Raw genomic sequence first — 12,605 nt, 5'->3', positions numbered from 1 at the left:
TTCGGGAAGCTTGTCCCACATGTAGTGGACGTGATCGCCGCACATTCGCAGCAGAACGACTTTCGGCACAAATTGTAACTGTTCGGCGCTCAAATTGTAAATATCGGAAGGTCTCAACAGCAGCACGAACATTTTTGTTACTGAGCGATTTGCGGTTCCGCGCATCTATAAATAGGCGTTCGATCCAGCATTCCTCAGTCGGCAGTGTGAAAATGAAATTCGTGCGACAACCTTTGGCGATACGCGTGACGAATTGCGACGACAGATTACGATCGATGGGGGACAACGCGGAGATGCGCAAGCATGGTACGATGCTACCGACTACTATACGCGCGATCGTTTGTGGCCCCTCGAATTGCGGTAAAACCAACGTTCTAATAAGCCTGCTGGAAAGTCCGCACGGTGTACGTTTCGAAAACGTGTACGTGTACTCAAAATCGTTGCAACAACCGAAATATCGATATCTGGAAAATTTGTTGACATCGATCGATGAAATCGGCTACTTCACATTCTCCAACAACAGTGACGTCATTCCGCCGAGCGAGGCGCGTCCAAACTCGATCTTCGTGTTCGATGACGTGGCATGCGATAAGCAAAATGCGGTGAGAGAGTACTTTTCAATGGGTCGACACTCGAGCGTCGACTGCTTTTATCTCTGCCAGACGTACGCGAGAATACCTAAACATCTGATACGCGACAACGCGAACCTGCTGATCTTGTTCAAACAGGATGGTACCAACCTGAAACACGTGTACAACGATCACGTGAATACCGATATGCCGTACGATGAATTTTGCGCGTTGTGTTGCGATTGTTGGCAGCGCAAGTACGGATTCGTAGTAATAGACAAGGACAGTTCGCTCAACGATGGTCGATACAGAAAAGGATTTAACGTGTTCGCGATACCGCAAAACGATTAGTCGTTGTCGATACTTCGTCGGGGTGAAACGTGAAAGAGAGATTGACATTTTTGTTTTTCCGCGATGGCTGCGATCGATAAGAACGAGGATATTCGCGAGCGCGAGAAGATTGCGAGGGCAATTGTGAAAACTAGCGAATCGATTCGCAAGAAACATCGCGCTTTGAAGACCGGTAAGATCGAGGAGGATATCGTGTTGGATAGACGCTTTAGACCTCTCATCGAGCCGTTACAAAAGATCGTCGACAACTCTAGCTCGATCGCGGTGAAGAACGAGCCTGCGAGTAACACCAACGCGGGGATCGAAGCGTTGTCCATCCCGAAGCGCGAGAAGGATGATGATGATGATGATGATGATGATGTGCCACCGCAAAAGAGAAAACGATCAAACGTCAGGTCGGATCGCTCACCGACACCGCATAAATCGAAACGATCGGACGCTCCACTGGATGTACCGCTGATAACCTCTACACCGTCCGCGTCAATGAGAACTATACAACCTACGATGCCCGAATTATTCACGAGCCAGGATGTTTTTGAAACCACGGACGACTCGCTCATGACATCCGTTCGAAATCAGTTGCAAACACCGGAAGGTCAAGAAACATTGCGAGATCAATTAGGTCCACTGGGTCAAAGGTACATCTGGCCTATCTTGAGCGGCGATCAAGAGAGCGGTATAGACAACGTGTACGGTGTTTATCTCGGCAAGAATGGAATGATGTTCGGTAATAAACGTTTTGACGTGGACAACGCGGATAGCATAATTATCGATGGCATACGATACGTCGGCACACCTGGTCTTTACGAGCTGATCTTTAAGAAATTTCCCGATGACGTCATCTATACGGTGGATGATAAGCAAACGTACAAGAGCATGCTGTTGACGACGAGCGCGCATAAACGCAATCACGATGCGCACGGTCGATTACTGAGTAACAGGGGATACAAGTACAAAGAAATAATCGCAAAGTTGATACCGATCGAACCCAAAAGAACAAAATCTGGAAAGGGATTATTCGCGCCTCGCGAAATGACGCTAACCGATAACAAGATTGACTACGTGCACTGGGACGATCCCAACGAGCTGGTGGATCGTCTACGATTGCTGGATGCTTCGCACCAAGCGGGTCACAACGGTCACGACAACGAGATTTTGTCGATCATCGAGGAACTTCGCGAAGCCGGCATTATTATAAATTAAACGGTGTCTCGACAAAACTAATCAATCGATCGACCGACATCGCTCGCATCGATGATGCATATCAACAAATTTGGGATATCCGAGCAGAGTAACGACGTGACGAACGTCATTTCGTACCGTCGATGGAGTGGATTCATGAAAAGTTTCGTGCGCGATAACGCTCTGTGTCGCACCGTTACGGACTTTGACGCGAGGTCGCGCAAGATTCGTCGTGTAGCGCAACCTGTGGCTGATACCGACGTCGTCAACAAACTGTACGTGGATCATTGCGTTAAAACGTTGAGAAATCAACTGAAAGAGTCAGACGAGAAGCTTGCTGCGTTCGAGAAAAACGTGCGTGCGTTACAGACTCTGATAAACGAGCTTCGGCATGCGAATATCGCTAGATTAGAAACGCCAACGAACGACGACGAAACGTCAACGAACGCTAACGAAACGTCAACGAAACGACGACGAAACGTCAACGAACGCTAACGAAACGTCAACGAAACGACGACGAAACATCAACGAACGACGACGAAACGTCAACGAACGCTAACGAAACGTCAACGAAACGACGACGAAACGTCAACGAACGCTAACGAAACGACGACGAAACATCAACAAACATCAACGAAACGACGACGAAACGCCAACGAAACGCTAACAAACGACAACGAAACGTCAACGAACAACAATGGACAGCAACAAACGGATCAAGAACGACTACGAACGGCTGACGAATGACAGCGGACGACAACGAACGGTTATTGGACGGTTATCTAACAGTTCAGGAACGGGTCAGGAACGGCTACGAACGAATCAGGAACGACTACCAGACGGGTCAGGAACGGCTACGAACGGCTATCGAACGGCAACGAATGGTAGCGGATGATAAAGAACGACTATTGAATGACAATAAACGGAAATAAACGACTATTATATGGTTAAAAAAAAAAAGGTTAAAGATATAAATCATAATGTAATTTCTTTGCACATATTATTACGCGCCGACTAGCCGTACCACTAAAAACATGACATCGTTAAAATCCAACGGACGTAAAAATATCGAGAAGCTACGACTCGTCGAGGAACTGCATGCTTCGGCGAGAAGAAATTTTCCCCGAAGACGCGTCATAGTGCGGGGTTACGATGACCTGTGGCAAGCTGACATCGTCGAGATGCGTCCGTACTCTCGTTTCAACAAAGGTTACCACTACATACTCACCGTCATCGATGTGCTGAGCAAGTGGGCTGTACCGCTCAAGAGTAAAGGTGGAAGTGAGACGGCTGATGCTATCGCTGAGATAATTCGAGATAGTAAGAGATGCCCGAAAAACATGCAAACCGATATGGGAAAAGAATTTTATAACATCGACGTACAACGTCTCATAAGAAAACACGACATCAATCATTATTCCACGTATTCGGTGTTGAAGGCATCGGTTGTCGAACGATTTAATCGCACGTTAAAGAATGACATGTGGAAAATGTTTACGCTGAACGGAACTTACAAGTGGGTTGACGCGTTGCCGCGACTCGTGTCGGATTACAACGCGCGCAAGCATCGCACTATCGGTATGAGACCTATCGATGTTACCCCCGCGATAGCCGATAAACTTTTAAATACAGTATACAGCAATGTAAAGATTGCGGCACCAGCAAGATTTAAAGTAGGTAACCCGGTACGCGTTAGCAAGTATAAGACGATCTTCGAGAAGGGTTACACACCAAATTGGACCACCGAGGTGTTTAAGATTATTAAAGTGCAGCGTACTAATCCCGTAACCTATCTACTCGAGGACTATCGCGGAAAATCTATTGCTGGAGCATTCTACGAATACGAGTTGCATCGCGCGACTTATCCGGACGTGTATCTCGTGGAGAAAGTACTGCGCAGAAAAGGTGACGAGGTTTACGTGAAATGGTTGGGATTCGAGTGTAAGGAGAACGTGCCGCCGAATACCACAGCGTACTGCCTCATCATACACGATCGCGTGATTCAGTACAACCCGTTGACCAATGTTGTGCGCAAAATCACCTAAGTGTGGGGGGAGGGGAGAATGAGACGATATAAAATCTATAATACATCAGGATCAATCGCAGTCTTCTTCTTTTCGACGTGCTGATATAAAAAAAACGTCATGTCCGTACCAACGTTCGTGGACCTACAAGGATTCTTCATCGGGATGAAATTTGTCGTAAAGGAGGTGGCGGTGCTGAGAAAGGGGACCGTTCTGGCGCATTACATTTTTACATACCCCCTACCATGGAATCTCCTCACAAAATCCGACAAATCGTGTGCTTCCTGGCTGATCGCGAATCACCATGGATTACGATGGGAAGACGGAAACGTACCGTACAGCATGGCTAAACGCTTGATTACATCAGCCGTGCTTGGAACAGAAGAGAATGGCGATACGTCGACTCTCGTGTACGTCAAGGGATGCCAGAAACGAGAATGGCTGGTGGATTTACTTGAGAATTATGCGAGAGAAAACCTAATCATCGAGACTTTGGATGCTGATTACGAAGATATTGAATCTTTAAATAATCTAGATGTTACTAATACTATACGATGTGGAAAACATGTTAAGAATTGTGCATTACAGAATGTATTAAAAATATTTAACTGGTGGTTGCAACGTTAAAAAAAAATATTTTTATAAATAAAATGTGTAAACGTATTTAATGTTTTTTATTTCTTATTCTCCCCACTCCTTTCCTCAGAAGTTGTTTCTAAGAATTCTTTTAACATTGATCGTTGCCCCTTCTCCTAAATTTTCTGAGCATTAATCTCCCACCACATCATATTTTTGAAAATAAGCGTATTATCGGTTAGTTTTTACACGATCAGTGTCGCGTCAACCGTTCTACTTCTCATAACTTAGAGAAATGTACTCCGCCGAAGGAAACAGCAACGGTGGCAGACGCATGAATTATTACGTTCCTCGAGATGAAATTAGGCCGTACAAGAAACCGCTTGATTTGTAAGTATCACAAATTTTCATATATATATATATATATATTTTTTTTTTTTTTCCATGCTATTTCATATTTAATCGTATTTTTCAGACACGGTAAACCTCGTTGTATACCACGTATTTTGGTACGCAGATTCGCTTTGACGCGCACTGCGTATAAATACTTGGATATTGGAATCAGCGTTGAATCACAGCGTGGAATCACATCTTACGTGGAATTACATCTTGGCGATAACCGAGGCAATCAAATCGTATTATCTATTGACACATGGGAATCGCTAATGCTGAAACGAGCGGACGTTGAACGACTTGTGCAAACGCCCGATCATACACCAATATGGATTAACGATTTAACAATCGAGATTGTTAAAATACACGATACGAGTGTTGTAAAACTTACGTTACGCGATTCTTGCTTGTACATGAAACCGTCAACTATATTTTTCTTATTCGAACTCGAACACTGTGTTAATCATGAATATTTGAAGCTGTGTGAGAATTTAGAAGCTGTAAATGAGAGTTTCGATCGATTTGTCGTTAATTTGCAAGGTAATATGTTTGGCGCCGAGAAAGATAACGCTGTTAAAATCTTGCGCGATGTTTTTGATAAAACATCTATCATAGATTGCGAACTATTAGCTTATGCTGTGGATGAAATTTTGTCTGAAACCTTGAGACAAGGTGATGTATTTTAACATAAATAAATGTGCTAAAAAAAAAAATGAAAAGAAAAAAATGTTTATTTCTTTCGCTTCCCTTCCCTTCCCCACTTATAAGATAGATATGTAATTGTGGCGTGACCGGATGGGAGAAGGATAGCGCGAGGCGTTCGCGAGTAGGAAAAGGAAAGCATTCTATGGGTGTGGGAGAAGGATAGCGCGAGACATGCACGAGTAGGAAAAGGAAAGAAGGAAGCACAGAAATAATCGACATTTTTAAAATCTAGTAATAATAATAATAATAATAATAATAATAATAATAATAATATGGGTATTTCGTTAGAAGAATTTTATTATCTAGTCGGTATCTTTTAGTTTTCTACCAAAAAATTCCACTTTCTCTTCCAAAGGGACTCGGGCGCTTTGGCGTTCGTATCACGCGATAGTTTTAATATCTATTGATATGTACATATGTTGATCGATTGAGAATCGGAAAGAAATATAGAAGAGAGTATAGAAAGTGTTAAAAAAGTAATGAATTTCATGTATATATCAAATATATTTTTATGTTTAACATATTCAAATCTTATTTGATTTTTATTATTGTGCTATACATGAAAGCAACATTATATCTTGCGAGACGCTATTTGTTCATAATATAATATAATATAAATATAATAACCCGCTTTTGTAATACACCGCGCCGATTCGGCCGCACGTGCAATCTTGCGAGACACTATTTGTTTGTAATATAATATAAATATAATATAATAATATATGTATACTGTCATATTTTTTAAATAATCAAACATTAATACTGATAAATAATATTTATCAAATAGCATAGAAAAATGTGATAAATATAGATACAAGCATTTATCACAAATCAATAGAAATGCTATATTTATTAAGTAAAGGAAAAGGAGGACTTTGGACGAATGATTGTTCCTTATCGGCTTTCACCCGCGTGATATCATTCCCCCGCGGCACCAAAATCCCCCTCCGCCCGCGTGACGTCATGCCCCCTCGCCCGCAAGGTTTCCCCTCGACCCGCATTCCCCTCGGAGGACCTGCGTTAGAACTCTCCTAGTTCTACTACTATTGATATTTTTGAATGTATGTGTAATTGTGTAATTTTAATATGTAATTTCTTTCTCTTTTAGAATAATCCGAATGAATGAAACTCCTTTACTTTTCATTCGCGTAAAATGAGTTTGATGTAAAATTCACATTGCCATGTAAACCAGGCCACGCTTGAACGATAATTTGCTAAACAAAATTGTCAATGAACACAATTTATCCCCATCGCGCTTTTTGTCGAACCGATAATCTTCTCCGCCACATTCCCCTCCTATCTTCATACAGATACATTCAACAATCAGCTTATCGGAATCGCACTCGATTAACACCCCGGCTCGTGTAGACTGATGCTGGATTCTGGTAGAAATTCAGATTTACGAAAATCGCATTTTTCTCGCATCGACGATAAACATTGTGAATCACGTGCGTTTCAATTCCGGGCTGCAAATGGGCGGCGGTTTCGATAGCGGGATGGCGTCACGTTGTCACGTTATTTCGAGCTTTTTCGCTGATTCCATATCGATTCCGACGAGAATACGATTCTTTTTCGTATATCGCGACAACAGACTTCCCTCATTGTACGCGTTGCGTCATGTTTCCCCGATGCGCATCTCCGTCACGCGTCGAACGCAGACACGCGGACAACTCAATTGTGAGTCGCTTATATTTTCGTCGCTCTTCGCATCCGCGAAAAAATTAATTCAATTACGGCGCTTCGAATGATTTTTGCAATTCCGTTCGTCACATTATTAGCTCAATCGGACGTGCCATAAGCAGGTGACATTTAATTACTCATACATGGAACATACGGCCTTGATAACTTACCGCGCGATTTCTGCTATTGTTTGTTAAAATTTTGTCAAAATATTTAACGATATATATATATATATATATATATATATTATAATTAATATAGTTTATGTATATTAATGTAATTATGATATTGATGTAATTATGATAGGAGAGGATTGTTTATTAAATGGATAAATATAAAGATTATATATGATTATATATTTTATTATATATAAATTCTATTATTATTATTATTATTAATATTATTATATAAATGATAAAAGTAACGAAGAAATAATTAAAAAAATAATTCTCGTATTGTAGTTAAAAAAGAAAGAAGTTTATGTATAGTTGAAGAAAGATAATGGAAGGCAAGTTTATATTACTCTGTAAAAACTTATCGCAAGTAAAAAATTATAGTGGTAATTTACCTAACATTTATACACTTTTAATTTAATTGCACCAAATATTATTTCTGTATGTATGGTATATAATATCTACAATGTATTTTCAATACTATCTACAATGTATTTTTGGATTTAACTGATAAAATGACAAATATCGCTGGTGATTTACGTATCCATCGTTGTTGGAAACGTACGATGTTATGCTTTGTTCGATTAAAAAAGCAAGAAAATAAACGAATTGACATTCGAAACAAAGGCTCTCAGAAACACATTGCAAAAATATATGTTAAAAATTCAATTGTGCAACTCGTAATCCAGGTGCATCGATTTTTCTTTTTGTATATATTCTAGAAATTGCACAAATATTATAGTTCCATATGATTTATTTGTTACTCGCATGCAAGATTGCAGAAAATATCGAGTCTGTTATTACACAGGGTTGGCTTTTCAATCAATCTCCGACATATATGTTTATCATGCATTCAAAAAACGTGCTGCTTTTTAAGTGATTATTCATATAATGAATCAATATTCTAATATCATACCGTTTCGGCGACTTCCAATATTAAATATGTAATTGTTCACATAATTGTCAGAGTAATTGAGATACTTATAGATTCATACAGAGATAACGCATTCGCGGTTTTATATATTCATAATAATAATAATAAATCTTGAAAACTATGAAGAAACATAATATTAATAATTTTACACGCACTTAGATTTACACTATTTAATGTGGCATTATATTGACACTTTCACAGATGAAAAAGACTGCATCTATTTACTTATTTGTCCTTTCTTGTGTCATCATTATCGCAATTAAGCAATCGTCTCCACTTTAATCGACGAAGGGTCCGCGTCTTTTTTATCCGGCTCTTGTATCTCGGCCGGCCAGAAAAGAAAGATCCTTTCAGTTTTGCGGACTGCTTGTGTAATAAAAATACCGGATGAGTCGCGCGGGTGGGAAAAACGGGGAACCGTAAGGCGTGAAGGAAAGAAAGGCGCGACCCTACCTCGCGCCGGCAGCCTTGCCATTGAATTAGAATTTCCGAGTCGTTAATTTCTGTCGGCCTCATAAGAAGGAAAAGGAGGAACGGGAAAGGGGATCCCGAGGGAATAAGACAGAGGGTGGGTAAAGAGACGAAACGCGGGTGCGTCAAGCAGCAAATGGAGGCTGGAAGGATTTCCAGAAAGAAGAAGGCAAAGAAACACGAAAAGAACGATGAAGAGAGAAAGAGAGAGAAGGGCAAGTTTCTTCAGGAAGCGGAAGGTGCCGGTTCTCTCTTTCTTTTCTTTTTTTTTTTCATCCTTTGCGGCGACGTCGGGATAATCTCTTTTACGAGCTACCTCATCCACGCTCGATTAAGTCCTCTTTGAAGAGATCCGATTGCGGGATCTTGCAAAAAATAGAGGATGCGTGCCACCCGCGGTTGTATAATGCAATAGTTCGATATGCAAGATACACGAACACACACACACACACACAACACACATATAAATACAGAGCAATGATCGCCGGGATTTTTAATCGATCGAATGTTTTCCTATTGGAAGATGCGTTTCCTGCAACGTCAGGTAAATAGTTACTATACTTGTTGTTGTGTGTATTTTTAAATACATACACACACACATGTATATATAAAAGAAAGAAATTCGAGACTTTAAATTGACACTCAATAATCAAATAATTTCTATATTCAGAAATATTATTAATGTTATACAAGAAAGCATGTAAAATATAAATCTTACGAGATCACGTCCGCGATTAACGAAACATAAATTAGATTGCGTGCAAAGCTTGACGAAATTTAAGAAACATACATATAATCTCTTGTAATACCACTATATTTCGCTAAAAAGAACGATAAATTTTTTCTTCTTACTCACGCGCGTTGATTTGCCGCAATCTACGAGAAATAACGCGATTAATAAAAATATCACTAACCATCCAAGTGCCCTCAGTTGTCCGTTTGATATAATTATCGATTTATAAGGAAATATTGGAATCAATCCATAATGGTTTGCGTAAGACTTCAATTATTTGTCCAGGAAAAAAGAGAGTAGCGTGATCCTCCACGCTCAATTTCGGCGTGTTATAACATGATAATACGCGAGAAATTAATTGCTTAATGCAAATCTTGGGCTATGCGCAATCGCCGATAGATATACAATTGTAAAATTGTGTAGGCTATCGTATAGTTCCAATATTTTAATAGACTTCTCGGGAAAGAGAAAGAGCAATTTAATTGGCACGTAGTCCGGCCTTGAAAAAGAGCGCAATAATTACTCCCGCATGATGCCAGAGGTGATATGAGAGGCGTGCGTAGCAAAGTTAAAAGGCTAAAATTGCAGAACGCGCCCGTAGGCGAGCGAGAGATCAATTTAGCAAAGTAATTAGATGAAGTAATCAAAAGGATTAAATCGAGCAATTTGAGGGAATAAAATGGAACAACAGGAATATAAAGAGTATCGTACGATTTAAATGAGTGAAGTTTCTCGTTACTGGAAATTCAGTAGAGAGACAATAAAATATAATGATATAATTTTTTATCACAAATTATATATATGAGAATATATAGTTAACACTACTGAGACGGAAAACGCGCGTTGAAATTTTTGCAGAAAAAAAGCAAAAATGAATGAATACGTTTCGCGTATTTAAATCCGTGTACCGTTCCATATCTAATTACAGCGATTTAATAACTGTGTAATAAATGAGAGGACACTTTTTTACACAGACGCGCGTACATATCATACATTATAATTTTCAACGCGAAATGTCCTGAGTTCGTCGTCATTTTCGCGTTCATATTTTCCAAACTACATTTTCTTCATTCAATAATAGTGAAAGTATTCACATTAGTCGTACGGCTGAATAGTGCTCGAAGGGAAGTCAAATGTGACGTTACAGAAATGAATTTCACTCGGTCTTGCGTGTATGCTTGGCCGTTACTTCCGGCATTTCGATACGTACGATATCAATTAGGCGGTCAACGAGAAAGAGGGTAGAGGGAAAGAATAATAAAAAGTGACGAGGGAGGGTTAGGGGGTGCGGGGAGCAGGTCTCATTGACTTTCGTATATGTAGAGCGTGATGGCGAAATGCGGAGAAACGCGATTGGCACTACCACGTAGGCGGGAATTCGTTGCGTAAGCACCCCGATGCATTATTACGTTATCAGTCTGGCGTGTTATTATGTTATCATTTTTCACAAAGCTCTGGGGAAAGTGGTAGCGCGAAGGTAAATTTAATTACGCGCCTTATATACAGCTGGATGTGTACTGGAATGACCGAGCGATGGTGTCGCTGAAGGAAAATGGAAAAGTGCGAGACACGAACCACGTTTTCCTCACCGATGCATCCTTATCGTTCGCGGCCGTATCGATTGGTAGCACGTACCATCAGTAATATTCTTACTTCATACATGCTTCATAAATTTCTTACGGAGAACGTTCTTGGAAAACATTTTAACTCCACACTCGTGAATCTTGGCCTGTCTCAAAATCTTCGAATATTATTTTGCACCTTTTTCGTAATTAGTATTAAATTAATACAATTAGCGTCAATAATGATTGTATCGCTGACTCTAAAATTATTCTTCTTATTTTTTGTTGTTTATTGTTAAAATTATTCTTATCTTCTATAATAATCTCTTATGTTTTTGTGTATGTATGTGTACAGGCTTAATGTTAATATTATTTTTATTAGTAGTATACTTATTAATACTTACTCTACTTTTTTCTTATAAAAGTACTCTTGTGTTATTTTCTATTGTTTTATTTAAAAGTTTTTATTTTTTGTAAACATCCTTAAGTTTAATTATATAATAGTCTTGGATTAAATTAGAAATTCGTAAAGATTTAGATTTAGAATTAACGCGTACACATAATTATTTACTGATATCTCGCTTATTGCTACGCAACCTTTTTTGTACGATGCGTTACTATGTGCACTCGATAAAGTTATCGCTAAAAATAATAAAATTAAATGCCTTAATTAATTTGTTGAGATTTTTTTAAGCAAAAAATAAGATATTTATTATCATTTTTCGACACACACAAATTTTCCGTATCGCTATTAATTTTGTCATCAAAAAATATTATGGTGTGTGTTTGTCATTTTTAATCGCATAACGTTATAATTACTCGAACTAATCCTACATTATATGTATTTAGGAGGACGATAGTTAAGTCCGATATAGAAAACGAGCGTTGGGAACGAGCGCGTGCAGTAGATTCGTCTCCAAATGTCTTTTTTACAGCTCGTTGTCCCGTGCAAACTACGCGTGTTCACTACTACGATGACCGTAGTATGAGAACATTTCCGGAAGATTTCTTGAACGTTTCACGAGGTCCCTATTACCTACATACACCTACATAACACCCGTAACTTTGGCGAGATTTTTCCAGGCATAGGGTAGTGCTTGACGCGTGTTGATAATGAAAAATTGATATTTTTGATACATCTTATTCTGTTTTTTTTTTTTCAAGTATTAACAATAATAATTTTTTTTTTTTTTCAAATGTTGGCGAAATGGCGGCCTGCTTAATTATTGCTTAGGAAATTCATAGCAGATGC

At 39.4% G+C, this 12,605-nt stretch overlaps 2 protein-coding genes across 2 annotated transcripts; both read left to right on the top strand.

Moving 5' to 3' along the window:
- Positions 1-825: 825 nt before the first annotated feature.
- Positions 826-2,266, top strand: LOC138937611 (uncharacterized). Its single transcript, XM_070304025.1, has one exon. The coding sequence runs from the start codon at positions 984-986 to the stop codon at positions 2,121-2,123; it is 1,140 nt and encodes a 379-aa protein (XP_070160126.1). The 5' UTR covers positions 826-983; the 3' UTR covers positions 2,124-2,266.
- Positions 2,267-4,997: 2,731 nt separating this feature from the next.
- LOC138937833 (uncharacterized) lies at positions 4,998-5,781 on the top strand. The gene is made up of 2 exons (XM_070304472.1): positions 4,998-5,092; positions 5,178-5,781. The coding sequence occupies exons 1-2, from the start codon at positions 4,998-5,000 to the stop codon at positions 5,779-5,781; spliced, it is 699 nt and encodes a 232-aa protein (XP_070160573.1).
- The last annotated feature ends 6,824 nt before the right edge of the window (positions 5,782-12,605 follow it).

Source organism: Polyergus mexicanus, unplaced genomic scaffold, assembly GCF_030449975.1.
Source record: "Polyergus mexicanus isolate NDT 795.1 unplaced genomic scaffold, iyPolMexi1.0 SCAF_11, whole genome shotgun sequence".
Taxonomy (NCBI): domain Eukaryota; kingdom Metazoa; phylum Arthropoda; class Insecta; order Hymenoptera; family Formicidae; genus Polyergus; species Polyergus mexicanus.
The sequence above is the reverse complement of the archived record's forward strand: the minus strand, read 5'-3'. Positions and strand labels throughout refer to the sequence as shown.

Coding starts and splice junctions, on each gene's coding strand:
- LOC138937611 (XM_070304025.1), top strand. CDS start 984: ATGGCTGCGATCGATAAGAACGAGGATATTCGCGAGCGCGAGAAGATT.
- LOC138937833 (XM_070304472.1), top strand. CDS start 4,998: ATGTACTCCGCCGAAGGAAACAGCAACGGTGGCAGACGCATGAATTAT. Junction 5,093..5,177: donor TACAAGAAACCGCTTGATTT/GTAAGTATCACA, acceptor CGTATTTTTCAG/ACACGGTAAACCTCGTTGTA.